This window comes from Haliaeetus leucocephalus, unplaced genomic scaffold (genome assembly GCF_000737465.1).
Source record: "Haliaeetus leucocephalus isolate CR32 unplaced genomic scaffold, Haliaeetus_leucocephalus-4.0 Scaffold830, whole genome shotgun sequence".
Classification (NCBI taxonomy): domain Eukaryota; kingdom Metazoa; phylum Chordata; class Aves; order Accipitriformes; family Accipitridae; genus Haliaeetus; species Haliaeetus leucocephalus.
Window position 1 is genome coordinate 807,738 of NW_010973266.1, and position 17,029 is coordinate 824,766.

Here is a 17,029-nt window from a genome sequence, read left to right on the forward strand (position 1 = left end):
TTGGGAAGTATTGTTATGATTTCATTCAACTGGCGTGTCCAAATTTGCTGTGGTCTGTACAGAGTGGCAGCACTATTTTAGCTCTGGGACTCTGGGGTAGTCATGGTTCAATGGCTTTCATCAAAAACAGTTCTAGGGTTTTAATCAATATGACCAAGGCAATATCTTAGTATAGTGTTTCCCTGTTGTCATCTTCACTGACTGTAGCTTCTGGCTGGAGCAATTTGACCAAGTGCTGGAGCTGGTGTAGGTTACTAGTTTGCTCCAAGTGTGATTTAAAATCAAGACCCAAAGCTAGCTACCATTTAATCACCTAGCCAGCCTGACAGCCTGGGAAAGCTTCAGCATCTGTTATGGCCATTCGGAGGGCTCTGACCCTGACCTGCCTGTGCCCATGCTACACTGTCCGAGGGCAGAAGCTTATGAAACAAATGTATTCTGACTCTATATTGCCACTGTTCTGCATTGCAATTAATTCCTTCTTAAAATGTGTCTTTATTTAAGGTCATGCACATTTAACAGATTTTAATATTGCAACAATAATTAGGGACGGTGAAAGAGCAACTGCATTAGCTGGAACAAAGCCATACATGGGTAAGAAATAATAGCTGTTCCTTACATCTGTATTTTACCTTTCAAGAGCACTCACCACATGCCGCCTGACAATGCCTGTCTGTGACAAAGGCATTGAATTAATTAAGCACATTAATGCATGTGCCCAAGTCATTCAGCAGAGCCTGCTCCTTTGAAAAGTGAAACTGCCGGAGTAAATTAATTGCTGTCAGCACGCCCTCCCCATCCCGCCCTGCCTTCCTTGCTCTGGGACTTGGTGCGTGCCGGTGGGCGCCGGGTTTCTACCATCCCTGGCTTGCTGGGTTGGGAGGGGTCTCCCCGTGTGCGCCCGATAATGCCACTGCCCAGCAAGGGCAGGCATGCTGCTGCTGCTGCTGCGGCTCACCCTGGCTTGCAAAGCCTCCCCTCGGGCAGTAGTGCATAAAAATAACCATAAGGTTTACATACTGACTTTGTGAAATACTGGAATAGAAACAAACTGATGTCAACGAATAACCTGTTGCATTTTGCCCTTTCTGTTCAGCCCCGGAGATTTTCCATTCCTTCCTGAACGGCGGGACGGGCTACTCCTTCGAGGTTGATTGGTGGTCGCTGGGAATCATGGCTTACGAACTGCTGCGGGGCTGGGTAGGGCTCCTGGATGGTCCAAGGCCTAAGAACACGCTTTCTGATTGACTGCAGAGAGGAGAGGGAATTTCTTCTCATCTTTCTGCTTTTTTCCCCCAGAGACCGTATGACATCCACTCCAACAACCCCGTGGAGTCTTTAGTTCAGCTCTTCAGTACTGTGAGCGTTCAGTACTCGTCTGCGTGGTCAAAAGAAATCGTTGCTCTGTTAAGAAAGGTAAATAGTCCTGCTGGCGTGATTTACATTATACGTTAGCCACAGTGCGTGTGGGACTAGCTGGAAAATTTCAGCATGTTAATAAATAATGTAAAATTGAAATAGGACTAGTTTTTATGACTTTGTTCAGGCTTAAGCACAGATTAATCTTGTTTTGTTTGTTTATTATCCCTGTAATAAGATGCATTATGTTTGATATCAAGGGAAGCATAAAGGCTGGGTTTGGTGAGACAATCACATTCCTACCTGGGCTAGAGCTGTGCCCTTCCAGCATCCCTCTCAGTCGTCATAATTACCTAAAAAGACAGCAACTGTGGCTGAGACGGCCCTGTGAGATGGAGGACCATGTGTTGCCCCTGCTGCGTTAGCTGCTCCCTCTCGACAGTTCTGCCAGTCCAAAGGGTCGGATTCGGTGTGTTTGGTTGTGAGAATTTTCGGGGGGGAGGGGTCCATATCTATTGGACAACCTGCTGCTTTCCTTGTACTGCTACACGAGAAAATTGTTGATTTGGTGTGGAGGCTGTGTTTTAGCTTCTGCTTGCTTGAGAGCTCAGAAAAGTAGCTGGTGAGTATGCTATAAAAAAGATATAGATGGTGCTGACAGAAAATAAGTGACTCTGATCTAAGTTAATGTTGGGTGGACAATTTACATAATTAGATTTTGTTTTAATGAGAAGCAGCATTGTTCGTTATGGCTGCAGTGGAGCATTCAGCAGGTTCACATTGCCATCTGCTGGGCTGGCGGCAGTCGGGCTTCTAGAGACCGGGCAGGATTTAAACATTTCACCAGGACAATGCCAGCAGCCACCTCGGCCTGGAAGCCCCTCCGTGTCCCCCCAGAGCTCTGGGGTTTCAGTGCTTGGGGTGCCCCAGCCCTGCGCCCTGCCCGCTGGGGCAGCCGGGGGACTCGGCTGGCGCCCAGGGGCGATGCCGGGCGCTGCGTTGCCCACCTGTCCGCCGGAGCCAGCTCCTGTTCCCTGTTCCCCGCTCCCGCTCCGGCACTGTGGCTGTGCCGGCATCGACACGCTGTGTCTCCTTCCCACTGGGCCGGTGCCGTCCGAACGGCCTTACTTGGGAATTGGGAATTCCCCCCTTTTCATTTTAATGATGAAGATAATTTTATGGTGTGAAAAAGTGCCTGGAAAGTTCCCCAGGCGGCAGCTGCTGGTCGAGGCAGTCTTTTACCCCGTGCCCTTCAGAAGCATTGCTGTGCTTGGGCGCTTGGCAGGCTGCAAGTACGGTCACCGTTGCCTGCTTCTTGCATAGTTAACTTTGGCGTTGGAAAAACACTTGGCACTGGCTCTATTTTCTGCAAAAAGGTTGTAACCACCTATAACTAGCGTGCCTAGAATTATGCCGCATTTTTCTAAAGGAAACGGTCCTAGATGGGCATTTTGTAGAGGTCCTACCATAAGTGTCCGTCAGCTGGGAGACCTTATGTGCTCAGCTTGCAGATGCCCAAAACCGAGCCGGGCAGCTGGAGGTCAGGACTCAAATTCTAAGTGCTCTGGAAAAATGGCAAGAGCTGGTCCAGAGGTGGGCTGTGGCTCCAGCACCAGTGGCAGCGGCACAGGCAGGCAGGGGGGTCGGCTCCTGGAGAGGGGCGAGGGTGGGCGCAACTCACCCGCCATGAGCATCCCACGCTTTGGAGAGGAGGGACACGCATGGGGCTCTGAGCGTGCACTGCAAGGGTGGCATCAACTGAGCTTCAGTGAAGATGTTCACAAGGGGAGACTAGGCACAGAATTTTCTGGAAGCCCTACCCAGACCCTGTGTTAGAAGTACCTCCACATTAGACGTACCTCCACACTAGACTTTAGGCGTACCTCCAGCGGTCCTGGGAGCTGTAACTCAAGTCAGCTGAGCGTACAGCGTGGTCTGTGGTGCTGAATTCTTGGAAAAATCAGGTCTGTCCTCAGACTGGTGTCTCAGCGGATCAAGTGATCATTTTGATTTTTTTTCTCTGTGCTTAGTAATCCGTGCGTGTGATAAATGTAGTAGTGTCCCCTGGTGTCACAGAAATGGTGTGACAACAGGACTTGCGGAGGTTGAAACCAAAACGGTGAGCCCATGGGGGAATCAGCATCTTTACAAGGGAGCAGGGTCTGTTGCTGGCATGGGGAGGAGTGTGCTGGGGCAGCAGCGCCCGGGTGCTGCGGTGAAGGGTCGTGCCTTGTAGGTGGGCATGGGAGGAGCAAACCCGCACTGGTCCAAGAGCTCACAGTACCAGATTTTTGGCCATCTGGTTTCACAACCTCCAGAAAGTTTTTCTAGTATTTTTTTTCCTACACTAAGTTATGTATTTCCATGACGGAAAGGTTGCTGCATGGCTGACCCATCTGAGTCGTGCCAAAGACAGGGTGCTGCTGGGCTCCTTTTCTTTCTCCTCTGACAGGAATGCTTTTCTCTCCCCAGCTGCTGACGGTGAACCCCGAGCATCGCTTTTCCTGCCTGGCCGATGTTCAGGCCTCAGCATACTTGTCCGGTGTGGTCTGGAGCGACGTCTGCGAGAAGCGAGTGGAGCCAGGCTTTGTCCCCAATGTGAGTAGGAGCGATCTGTGCCCTGGCCCCAAGCAGGGGCCGCTTCTCGTCGTTACAGGAACCGCTGCATTTGGCAGAGGCTTTCTGACAGAGAAGTAATTTCTGAGTGTATTTGCTGCAAGAGAGAGTCTGTGCTGTGCCTAATGTGCACGGTGCTGTGTCATGTGTCCCGGCAGAAGGGCCGCCTGCACTGCGACCCCACCTTTGAGCTGGAGGAGATGATTCTGGAGTCGAGGCCCTTGCACAAGAAGAAGAAGAGGCTTGCGAAGAACAAGTCGAGGGATAACAGCAAAGACAGCTCACAGTCTGTAAGTGTGTTCTGGGGTAACAGCCAGCCGGGAAAAAAGGCTGAGCTGCTGAATTTGGGGGTGTATAGCAGTAGTTACTGCAACAACGCAGTAACTGCAGATTTATTTTCATAAAAACATTTGCCCAACAGAGTCTTCCTGATGACCAAATGTTCCTCTTACGCAAGTTTGATAAAACTCTTTCACAGTAATATGTACTCTGGAAAATTAAATGAGAACAGAGGTCCCGGCACAACTGGGTTTGGGTAACTGTCCCGTGTTTTCTCTTGCCACATGAGCTGTGTGGCTGGGTAAGCCCCACAGCTCTGCTGTGTTCCTGCACCGGGGTGAGGTCTGGCTGCACTGGCTGGGGAGGCTGGCACGTGAGCATGGGAGAAGCGTGTCCCCGAGCACTTTCTGCAGAGGGGGATCCATTAGCTGGGAAATTAAGCTAGAGATGAGATGCATTTGTTTCTTCTTTTCACTGTGGGAGTCACAGTGCTTTTATATCACAGGGGAAATAAATAGAAGAATCTCGGTTTTACAGAGCAGACGAGTCCCAGGAGTAAAGCAGATCAGGTACTTGGTCCTGCAGAAAACAGAGTTTTGTCAGGGGTGTTTGCAGGTAGGGTGGTGTGCCAGTGAGGCCTGTGAGAACAAACGCACGTTACCCACCATCCCTGCTTCCCCTGCGCAGTGCCTCTGAGCTGTGCAAATCCCAGACCACGGGAACAAACGTTGTCCCCGCCAGCGAGGTCAGGACCATTCCCTGTCTGAGAGCAGCAAGGGAATGCCAGGCAAGATTTTTCCTGTCTCATTGTCTGCACCAATTAACTGCAATGGATCCCTTCCCTCTTCAGTGGGAGTTAATGCCGCGATCAATGAGACTTACTGTAAAAGGACGAAGAATAAATGGGGAAGTGAGGGAGGAAAAAAACAGAATAAGTGAATTTGCAAATACCTCTCCGAGGTTTTGCTGCCAGGATAGTTAAGGGCACTTTGTCTGCCAGGACACACGGCTGATTGCCTGCTGCCCAGGCAGGCGCCGGGCAGGAGCCCGTCCCTCGCCGCGGCTGGAGTGCAGCAGCAGCGTCTAGCTTCAGAGGAGGTCCCTGCACCCGGACAGCAGTAGTGCAGGAGGTAAAATAAAGGCAGAAATCGGGAAGTGTGGGCTGTCCACACACCCGTGTTTCCCCCCTGCCCCGCGGGTGCTGCCAACTTCCCCGGTGTGCGTGCAGCCAGCGTACCTGCACAGCCCCTGGGGACGGCGCGCAGCCGTCTGTGGGACAAGGCAGCAGCTTTGTGCCTTGTTCTTGCGAGGACTCACACACGCAGGCTTTGTGCTGGTCTCTCCCCCGCACTGGCTTTCCTTCTTATGGGCAGATAGCACTCCCAAAAGCAGAATACACAGATAAACATGTTGTGTGTATCTGGAAAACAGTGTGCTATCTGTGTTTTATGGAAAACTGCTCGCCGCAGATGAAACAAGCCACTGGTGAAAGCCATGAAGGCAATCAGCTGTGCTGTTTTCCATCATCTGTTTCAGCTGAAGTTTCTGGTGGCTGGGAGGCTCATACAGCTGGAAGCACTGTGATGCTGTAGGCAGCAATGAGATGCAAATGGGACTGCTTATGCATGTATTGTTTTTCTTCAACAGGAAAATGACTATCTCCAAGAATGCCTTGAAGCTATCCAGCAAGACTTTGTCATCTTTAACAGAGAGAAGTGAGTGTACAGGGTATTTTTTTTTTAAGAAAAAGTACCCTTTTTCCTGACTTCCCTTGGGAATCAGAGTGCCAGTGCCTCACGGCCGGGAGCATCTCACTGCAGGCTTAGCCCTGGGTGACTGATGTCACCCGAGGAGCTCAGGTGCTGCCTCTGTATGAAAAGCAATTCTGACCAAAAAGGGAGACAAGATCAGGGATTATTAATCACTGCCATTAAATAAAATATGCTGCAGAGAGACTTCTGGGATTTAACATATGTATGTGACACTGCTTCAATTTCCCCATTGGATCTTCTCGCCCATCCTGCTTTTAGAGGATGATGGTTTGGAAAATGAAGGCGAGGAACGTGCTAAAACCTCTGCAGGGCATGAGCGGGTAGTGAAAGCACTGGAGTTAAAGCAGCTGCTTTCCCCCGTGTTTGAGCACACTGCCATGGGAATGTTTGGTTTGTAAGTAAAGGAGGAGATGGCCTCCGTGGTGCGTGGCAGGGAGCCTGCTGCCCTGGCCACGGCACAGAGCACTTCTGGCCGAGGTCTGGGTGGGCAGCGCTCCTGAAAGCTGAAGCCTTGCAAGTCATTGCGGAGTATTTCAGAGCATTTCAGTGTGTTTTGCTGATACGTTGGTCCCTGTCATGACCTTTTTATGTGCTGTGTGTGCGCTCTGGAAAGACTCCTCTTGTTCACCATGGGTCTGCTGTAGGCACCTCTCAAGGAGTGGTTCGTGGGCAGCCTGGGGCACGCTCGCTGCTGTAGACTGCCTTCACGCCACTCCTTCTATGGGGCATTTGGTCTGGGGATGCCTACGTAATGCCTGGTTCCTCTGCTCCACACAGGCTAAAGAAGAGCCAAGAGCAGACAAGTGAGTCCATGTCCCCCCCCGAGACCACCGACGAAGCCGAGACGGAGGCCGAGTCTGAGACCTCCAATTTGAACATGTGCAGCTCTGTCTGCTCCTCCGCGGGCAGCAGCTAGGCTGCAGCCGCTGGGCGAGGGTCGCCAGCCCGCGCCGCGCCGATAACCCGTTCTCAGGTTGCGCTGAGCACCACAGGCTGTCCTCCGATACCACTGGAGAGCACCAACAACTAGTCTTGCAAAGCTGTAGCAAAAGAGATAGTTCTTACAGAACTGCATTCCTGGATTTAACGGATCGCCAGTTCGGCACACTGGTTGCCTGTCATGGGTAAAGATACTTGCTATGCAACTTGTCAGAGGAGGTAGATCAACTTCTTTACTTGTTCTTTTTTAATGTCAGATTGCTGATCTGCACATGTTTTTAATACAGTAAGATGACAAGAAAAGAAGTTACGTCCTTGGGTACAACAAGGAGAGACATCAAGCAGGTGTGGCGAGGGAGGAGGGCTGAACAGGTGGTTTAAATTTTACTTTGGCATTCCCTGTTAGTAAAGGCTGCTGTAGGGACAAGGAATCCCCCGTGCAAATTGGAGCAGCCCTGGGGCCTCCCTGGGCTGTGACGGGCGGCACCAGCCTCCTGGGAGCCTCGAGCTGTTCGGGTCCTGCCGCATAAGGGCATTCCAGGTATGTCCTTGTCCTCTCGTCACCTGTCAGAGTATCTTTCCCAACTTGGGGCAAATAAATGTTTTTTCTGCACTCCACGAATTCTTCTGGGGCTGGGTAATGATTAAACATGTACTTGAGATGCAGAATGTATTTGAAATATTTGCTTTCTTCACATAGCTGCTGCTATGAGTGGCGAGGAGCTGTGCAAATGGACTGGAGGGTTTGGTTCTGTTTGTCCGGGTTTGGAGGATGCAGTTTATCACAGGTTCAGAATTTATTGGAGGCAAAGTGGGTGACCTTGCAATGCTGCTCGGTTATGAAAGAGGGGAATATCTTATTCCACCCTTTGATTTACTTTATTTTCGGTGTAAAGTAAAAGTACTGTATATAATTTACCAATACCTGTTTTAACTTCTTAATAAGATGGGAGATCTCCTTAACTTGTTCCAGCTGTGGATATTGCCTTTCTTGTTTCAGAAGCCTTCACTATATGAGTTGCTTAATCTGCTGTAGAGTGGCTTTTGGTTACTATTGCTAAAAATGAGCCATGGGTTCTGCTGCAACGTACGGCTGTTGTGGTACACAGGGATTTCGTTAGGACTGCATTCACTTTCAAACTATCAACATCTGTTTGCTGCCAGACATAAGGAGGTTGCAGTGTTTGCATCCTTACTGTATAGTTGTAACGCAAAAATGGATAGAAAATGTTTTTAACAGATGCAGATTCTTTCAGGACAAATTTTTTGTGTTTTTCATTTCTGCGAATAAAATAGAAAGGCCTAACTGGTACAAAACAATTTTATATGAAGAAAGACACGATGCATTTATTTTCCACAGTTTTATGTGGAAATCAGTACGTGGCCAAAATTGCGCAGAACCGAATTTCCACAGAAGTCTTCAAAAGAAGCATTCAGGTGCGCAGGCACAACTTGCACAGGGGAGGGAAGCCGAAGCTCTGATACCAGTTGCACAGTTATTTTCAGGACAGAGCCAGGTGAACGCTGTCAGACACGGCAGCTCTCGCCGGGGTGCTGAGCACCCGGCCCCCGTGCCGTGCCCGCTGAGGGACCAGGGTCGCACCACGAGGCCCCCAGCGTCGGCCGCGGGTCCTTGCACCGTCACGGCCCGCGCCCGGTTAGGAGCTGCCTTACTGCCGGGCTGCAGGAGAGCTGCCGGCGTTCTGTGAGCCAGGTCTGAAATAAACGCTTTCCCCTGCTCCGTTTCCCCAGCTGCAGGAGGGTCCTACCCTGGCTCTGAGCCCAGGCTGCGCTGGAGGGACCTGCCCTCTCTGCCCCCAGTAACCTCCAGTCTGATCACTGGGACCCAGGGTGACCCAATTACCCTAATCACCTTCTCCCGCGTGCGTGTGTGCGGATGGGCCGCCCGCTCTGGCCGCGTTTGCTGCCGGTGAGCAGACCCCGCTCTCTGCGCGGGCAGCCAGCTCCTCGCCCCCGTGCTCTCTGCGCGCACCCCATGTCCCCGTCCTCGTCCCGGCGCAGCGCGGTGCGCCTTGGCTGCTGGCTCCGCCGCCCGCCGCGTGCCTTGGCGGGCTCGGCTCGCGCCGCATGGGAACGGTGCCTGTCGGCAACGGCCGCTAGCGATGGCCAGGGTACTTTGCAACGTAGTAGTAACGCTTGAGATGAAAGTCACAAAACCACACCAGGACCGGCTCTGATTTGCTTCGGCTCAGAGCAGTCTGGTAACCCTGCTGCTGCCAGGGGCTGGAAACCCACCGCTTGGCCTGCCAGGACTCAGGTGGGGCAAGAGAAGCAGAACGAGGGTCAAAACCAGGTGTTTATTCAGGAGTTATAAATTACAGATGATTTACTCCACCAGTATGGGTAGGTTTTTTCAGTAAACTCCATTGCACTATTTATCATCTTTCTGTAAATAATGACAAAAGTTTGGACTATCAGGATGACAAGGAGCGTAACTTATTTTTTGACCAAACCATTCCATATGTGAGAGATGCAGATAGATCCTATGCAACCAGAAGCTCTTGGGCCAGGAGAGGAGTTGGCAGTTTGGTAGGACATGTCTAGTCAGATGTTTTCATCGCTTTCTTTAGGACAAGTGACAAATGGCCCTTCAGGTCGAGGTTGGTATGTGTAGGGAGGAGCTGGCTCACTTCTGAAATGGATGTTTCTCACCCCAAACGCTCTCCGTGTTGATCATTTATGTTCCCTTTTCAGCACCACTCTTACTGGGTAAATTGTGCAAAATATCCTTGGCAGAAACAGGGAAAGTTTCTTGGGAGACACCAGGTAATTGCTCCTTCCCAGGTGAAATAACTGGGGGCAGATTCTGGCTGTCTGGGAAGCACTACTGAAGTCCAGCAACGCATGCCAGGGGAAACTCTGCTTTCTGCCTCAATCTAGTTCTTAAACCTCAATCACCGAGAAAAGTGACAGGACACAGACCTCTAGGATCATTGTGCTGAGTAGCAGAGATGCCGTGAGTACAATATAACTGAAGTACTCGGTTTTGATCTTAAATGATGCATGGGCATAACTTCACTGCTGCCCATTGGGGACCAGGTTTTATTGACGCCTGTTTGTGCCTGGTCCCTGGAGAAGAAATTACAAGGAAAGGGTATCTGGAAAATGGAAAAATGATAGGAAACAGATAGGTGTTTGCTTCGTTGTCAAAATCTCTGTGATGGGTTTCAATACACCGGGCTCTTCTGTCCCCGCTGTGCCGCTGCTCTCTGGGCCCCTCTCATGTCGTGTCCCCATCGCCGTGTCCCCGTCACAAGCTGTGCTGATTGAGCCGGCCCCGTCGGCACCGCACGTCCCCGCGGCTCCTTCCAGGGATGTCCTCTGTAAAGCTAACCCCGTCCGCACTGAACTCCCGCGGGAGACGGGAGCCTCGTTCCTCCCCGCGCCGCTCCGTCGGTGATGTGCTGTCACCGGCTGGCCGGCACAGACCGGGATGGGGATGGGGAGCTGTGTCCGGGGGTGCGGCGGGGTTACCCCCCAACGCCGCCCTGCGGTGCCGGTGCCGTCGGTGTTCGCCGAGTCCCGCACTGTTGCGGGGCGGCTCGCCGGGGCCGGCAGGTGAACTGGCAGCCGCCAGCCCCGCCGCCTGCCTCCCGCAGCCAGAGCCGAGCTAGCGATGCTCGGCACGATGCGCGCGCCGAGGATGCCGGGGCCGGTGCGAAGGGTTGTTCTCTGCGAAAGGGCTGGTTCCTGTGAAAAACGCGTGGCTTTGAAATTCTCTGAACCGCTCCTCTCCTCTTATTCCCTCTGTTGCATTAGAGCCTGAGGCAGCTCCAGATGTGAGCAAAACTTGCAGTGAAGTCGTGAACTCCTGGTACCAAACCCCATCATGCAGAGCTTGAAAGAAGTTGGTAGCAGCTCTGGGTTACATCTCCACTACAACCAGAATACAATAATTCTCTGTATATAAGTATTTAAATACATGTATTTTTTGTATGACAGATTTATACAAGGTGTGCCATTATTTGCTGTGAAAAGTCTACATCGCCTATAAATTATTCTCTTTAAATTCCTTGCCATGAGATTGTTTTCTTATCTCTGTTGTATTATGAAGTTTTGCAAAGTTGCATATTTTTTAAGTGTTTCCATTGAATTCCACAGACTTCACTGGGAATTTTGCGTAGAATACAAATGCCAGATCAGGTCCTGATGTTTCTTCTGTTGCCAATTCTTTATTACTCTATACCTTGCCAAAAAGAGAATAAGAGTAATAGCAGCAAAAAGGCAAATAATACGAACTTGACATTGGACAGTGCTGAAATCCTGATGCCTTGGTAGGGTATTTTTTTAGGTTATTTCAGTGGAAATATATGTAAAGTATATCTTTGTATTTTATGTTAATACATTTCTGTAATTTTATTGCATGAAGATTTTACCATGTCACAGAATATTTAAGTTATGACAAGTTTGTGTTTTTGCAGATACTGCGAGAAGCCATTGCATATGTGGAGTAATAAATGTGTATTTTTAACATTGCCAAGTATTTGTTGTCATTTCCAGGTTATTGATCTGTAGAAAAAAACTTTGAATCTTATAAAAAGTGGGTGTTATAATTACATTTCTTGATTACACATTGCAGACTGGGCTTGTTTAGCGTCCAGATTACACCAGTGGGTGTAACAGCCAGAACATACCACCCGCCCGCTGTGTCTGAGCTGCCCGCTACTGACGGCAGGTCCCCGGCCAGCAGCAGCAGTCCTTTACGGCCGCATAGCGAGCAGGTCAGTACGCCAAGTATTTTTTAATTTGCTGCAAATTGCGTGGCGTGGTGCAGTGCCTGGCAAAGCCGGGCGTTTGCAGCTGATGGTTATGAGGCTGTGTGAAGGCACGAACCATGAAAAAAATCAAAACACTGAAAGCTTTCTGAAGCCCCACCAGACCCCAGAGCTGGTGGGACGCTCCCTGCTAGCGCAGAGCCAGGGGTGGGACGTGGGAATGCAGCCGTCAGACTCCTTAAAAGCTGCAAAACAGGCGTTAAAAGGGGAACAGCTGAATCCAGATGTTTTACAGTGTCCCACTTGCTGGTGTCAGTTAGAAGGTGTTTATAATTCCCTAGGGAGCGTTTATCTTTACAGCAGCGGGGCCGAGGGCCCTTTCGATGGTGGGTTTGGGGTCGCGGTGAGGATGAGGAGTGCCCTGGGCACGGCCACCGGCCTGGGTCACCTCTGCCCACACCGGCCCCTGCCCGGGGGGACCTGCGCTGCACGGCTCCGAGTCTCTCTGTGCGCTTGTGCTGGGCTGGTGCCTGGCAATGAACTGGGAGAGCAGGGAGGGGTGTGCAGGGGCTGGGGCAGGGTCCCAGTGCCCAGCACCCACACCTATGGCTTGCTGTGTTTTAGCACTTCACTGCACAGCCCTGGATTTTGTAGGTTAAACTCAACAAAAACAGCCCCAGGAACTTCAGGAGGTCTCTTGTTTTTTTTTTTTTCTCTTTCATCCCTCATCAGTACTTGGAATTATTAATTATGGTTGTTGGCGCAATGTGCTGGCTTCCTTTATCTCAATGTAGAAAGCATCTGCAAAGGCTCTTCCTGACTTCAAAAGAAGTGGTAAAGGAACGAGACAAATCAATATGAGCCCTAACTTGGCTCTCTGCAGAGCCCTTCACCGCAGTTGGCAGCCCTGTGCCCAGCCACCGATTTGATGCCTCTGGCGTGACCCCTCACAGTGTCCCCGTGTGTCCCTGAAGGGCCAAGGGCACCCGGAGCACCCACCAAGCTGGGTCACGCACCCCTTGTACGAGGGGGGGAGAAGGCAAAGGTAACAGGGTGAGGACAGTTCCCCACACACAGGTCTTAAATCACAGGGGGCGAAAAAGCTGATTGATAGACTTAAACCGCCATGGCAGCCACAAAAGCATTTGCCGGGGCTCACCCTTGGGGTGGGACAAGCAGGGACCAGCCCTCCCCGTGCTCATCACCCGACTTTGCCTTTCTTACCTGCTGAGATTTATCGTGCCGCTGGTTTGGACGGTTGGACCTGAAGGAAAGGCGGGTGCCAGCTGCCGATGCCTGCGCAGGCCGGGCTGGGGAGAGCCCGGTTACCCAGCAGAGCAGGTCAAGGCAAGGTTTGCCACAAGCTGGGCAAAAAAGCAGAAAGGAGCATGGAACCGCAGTGATAATTTTGTGTCTGGCTGCCAGCTGATTTGCACCCTTAGGGAAACGTCAGGAGGGTTTTCACGCAGCAAGCGTGAGCCCTGCGGCATCCCTCTGCCCCCACTTTCCTCCACTGTGGCTGGTGAGACAACGGCGATGCCGGGGCAGCTGCGTCCCTGCAGCCCTCGGGCAGCTCTCAGCCGGGCTGCTTGGCTGCAGGGTGCCGTCACGCTCAATTTTAGCACCGCGCGATTTTCTGCTGCTTGTAAATGTGTCTGCATTTAAGACCAATATGCTGCATTGCATATTCTGTTTTGGTTTGGGCTGGGCAATTGTTGTCTTTTTGAATTTTACTGTTTTGTAGATAGTACTGCCGTTCTGCTAAGAAACGAGAGGCTCATCCCCACTCCAAACGTGGGCTGGGGTCTCAGGGCCCTCCAGCGCGGCTGCGGTGCCTTGCTGCTGCAGAGCCAGCCGGCGCCCGCCACGCCGGGCACGGGCCCTCGGTCAAGGGCACGAAGCGTCTCGCCGGTCGGTCCCCTTCGCCTGCGTGTGCCTGACCCAGAGCCTGCAGGAAAGCTGTCCAAAGAAATTAGGGCCAAACAGAGACGGTGTTTGTGCCCTGGGTGGGTTCGTTTCCCGGAGGCTCTGGCTGCATTAGCAGGCAGCTGGCTCTGCTGGGACTCTGCTCAGCATCTCCTGGCACCAGGAAAGCTGCAGAAATGCTCTCAGCCCCGCTCTGTGCGTTAGGAAGTTGGGGTTACCACGTACCAGTGCCTGACGGCTCCCAGACCGAGGAAATAAATGCAAAGCCTCCCTGCAAAGGGAAAGGGGCAGTGGGATTTGAGCCCTCAGCTGGCGAGGCAGATGGAGGGACCAAAACGGCTTCTGCAGGGCGATGCTGGGAGAGGGGACAGTGTCTCTGGCGCCTGCCGGGGTCCCCACCGCCCTGGAAGTACCTCTCACTAATGAGCCTGACTGTTGGAAAAGGGTATTTCCAGGACAGAGATCACAGAACTTCCCTTGCTAAGTGCTACCGAGCTGGGGGTACCCCTGTCACCCTGTGGATGTCTGGGCAGGTGGGAGATGTTGCTGCCAGCAGACTGTAACTTTTTGCTTTCCCATTCCTTACATAGTTTCCACTGCCATCACTTTAAAACTCTATTCAGAAAGAAAATAAATAGATGTTCAATAGCCTTGGCGCAATTGCCGGAAAACTCAGAAAACCAACAAATGAAATTAAATAATTCGTTTCAATTAAGATATATCAACAAATGCATTCCCATATGTTTGATGCAGAAATTACTGCAGCTCATTGCATTAAGCTACGAGATGTAGGTCAGATCAGATAATAAAAAAAAAAAAAAACACCAAAAAAACCCCCAAACCCTTCCTGGTTTAAATTTGTAAATTCAGATAATACATTCATTCATATTTAACTCGTGGGTTGGTGTATCCAGAGCTGCTGAACAGTATTTCAGCTTCCACCTATGGAGCAGATGCTTGCTCATGTTTCCACAACCCTTTTGTTCCCAGCTTTCAGACAGAGCTAGAAACCAAAGCATGACCTTGCCCGAGGAAAATCTGCATCTCACCGACACGTTACAGCATCTCTTACTGCATCTGCATCTCACAGGCATCAGCAGTGTTGTTGACCTACTGGGAAAATTAGACCACCCTCATGGTATTTTAGCTTTATTTGCAAACCGAAGGCTTTTGGCGGGCAGGCCGGCTGTGTGACACCAAATATGACCAAGCAGCCCTTGTTAAGTGTGCCAGGTCTAACCAGAAGATTCTGTGTTATTCCTACACAGCTAATAAAAAGCCTCTTTTCATTGTCAAAGGGGAGTAACAGTAACCTGCAAGTCATTGTAGGTTTTACAGAACCGATTTCACAAACCCTCATGCATAAAAACACAAAGGAAGAAAACACAAAAATTGACTCAGATGGCTCAACCGCTTCCACCGTTTTATGATTTCCAACAAACTTTATTCAAAGCAAGGAACAGAAAATGAATGGCGAGCCATTCTGTAAGAGGTACATGCATAGCATTGTGGCGTAGAGGTTCACCTTTACTGTACATACCTTTAAATACAATAAATGGGCTATAATAACCTTTATAAAAGAGTCTGTCATATGCAACTGGCCTTCAAATGAGCCTTATTATTGATTATAAGACTTACACTCGGTTCTTGAAAAACTGTATAAATAATCTTTAAAAAACGAGCCTGACAGAAAGACTACAGCCCGCCGGCATGGCTGCCGCGGCGCTGGGTCCCAGGAGCAGCCAGCAGCCGCCCGCCCCACTGCGGCTGGGACCGCTGCAGGGACAGACGGACACGCGGCCGTCCCGCACGGACGCGCTGGCTCACGGGCGCAGCAACGGCGAGTCCCGGAGCACGGCCGGGGCTGCGCGGCAACATGGTGTCGAGATCCGCTCGGGGATGCTGCAAACAGACAAGATGCAACCCACCGTATTAAAACCATACAGATTCGGAAGTGTTTATCGGTTAAAAGTCCTTCGACTAGAAAGGGCAGTCAATGCTATTAGAAAGGAGCGTATTCCAGCCAAAATGTACCTTCGTTTTTCATCTGGCCACAAGCCAGCCAGCAGCACGGCTGAGCATGCTGCCAAGTGTACGTCTAGGTGCCCGCATGCACAAGGTAAGGGCTTTCCGAGTAGCTACTGAAGAAATACAGACTGGGAGAAATTGAGATGGGAGCGCTACCTCTCGGGGCGGGGAGGGGGGCTTACTCTACTTGCTACCTACAAGAAGAAGGGGATGGGGCAGCTGACGAATGCTCCATTTTTCATCCTGAGCTTGAGGGCGACCCACCGTCCCCTTCCCAGCTGGACCCGGCCCTGGCAGGACCCAAGCACGCCCCGGCGGCGGCTGCGGCAGGGACAACCACGCCGGCGGCACTGGGGGAGAGCGCAGCCCCCGGGCTGCCCCGTCAGGACAGCGAGGTGATGTTGGACCGTCCACCCGGCGGGGCGATGATTTTCTGAGCCGTGCGTCTGGCAATGTGGTCGTCAGCTTGCGACCCTAGGGAAGAGGACAGGCATGGGGTGTGCTGTCGGCACGGTGTGGGAGGCCCGCTGCTTTAAATGCACAGATCATGAAAGGTTTCCTTTGTGGGAAATGCTAGTACTTTCATTATATATCATTTTGGACACCATATTATCATAGTACAGTTTGGAATGGCTTTATTTGCCTGAACGTCTTTATATTTTATTGCTTCTTTCCAGAAAACATTATAAATGGCTTTCCCATAAATAAACAGTTTCTATATAATAAAATGTGGGACCTTGTACATTTACTAAGCAATTCGTGATCCACCCGATCTCAACCAGCTAAGAAAACAACATTATGCAAGTCATTTTATGGCAGAGCATTGGCTTTCCAACATCCCTAAAGCTGCCGGGCAGATTTCTGCAGGACACTGAGCTCAGTGATGCTGAATCACTGCCTGCTTACACAGAAAGACCAAAGGAATTTTTTTTCTGGTTCCTGAAAATGGAGTTATTTGACTAACCTCTACAAACCCAACCACTTCTAACCCCCGACTCACAGAGGATGCAGCCGGGGCTGAAGTCCCGACCCCCCCGACAGCCAGGGCAGCGTCCCCACTGACCCGGGCAGGGATGCGGTGACACCCTCGCCTTCAGCCTCGTCCTCCTGCTCCCCATCACTGCAGCCTCCACCCTCCACGGAGCCTGTACTCACCCCCCCCCAGGCTTTGCCATATACATTTGTCAGTGCACCTACATAGACACCATAAAACATTCTAGAGATTTCTGTGCTGCATTTAGTCCCTAGGCTGCTGCAACAGTACGAACTGCTTTTTCCTGAGCAAAAATTAAGTTTCTATTCCTCAGCTTTGCCCTGCCACTCACACCAGCCCGGGGCTTTGTGACAGCCACGCAAACCAGCCCCCCCCCCGCC

At 51.2% G+C, this 17,029-nt stretch overlaps 2 protein-coding genes across 2 annotated transcripts in view; one reads left to right on the forward strand and one right to left on the reverse strand.

Moving 5' to 3' along the window:
- STK32C (serine/threonine kinase 32C) overlaps positions 1–6,942 on the forward strand; it is an 88,485-nt gene extending 81,543 nt beyond the window's left edge. Inside the window, exons 6-12 of the mRNA XM_010581940.1 lie at positions 505–594; positions 1,097–1,200; positions 1,300–1,416; positions 3,832–3,957; positions 4,134–4,265; positions 5,902–5,969; positions 6,804–6,942. Coding sequence (XP_010580242.1) covers positions 505–594; positions 1,097–1,200; positions 1,300–1,416; positions 3,832–3,957; positions 4,134–4,265; positions 5,902–5,969; positions 6,804–6,942 — 776 coding nt within the window. The remainder of the gene's footprint in view (positions 1–504; positions 595–1,096; positions 1,201–1,299; positions 1,417–3,831; positions 3,958–4,133; positions 4,266–5,901; positions 5,970–6,803) is intronic.
- Positions 6,943–16,018: 9,076 nt separating this feature from the next.
- Positions 16,019–17,029, reverse strand: part of DPYSL4 (dihydropyrimidinase-like 4) — an 18,590-nt gene continuing 17,579 nt past the window's right edge. Inside the window, 1 exon segment of the mRNA XM_010581941.1 lies at positions 16,019–16,129. Coding sequence (XP_010580243.1) covers positions 16,038–16,129 — 92 coding nt within the window. The 3' untranslated portion in view covers positions 16,019–16,037.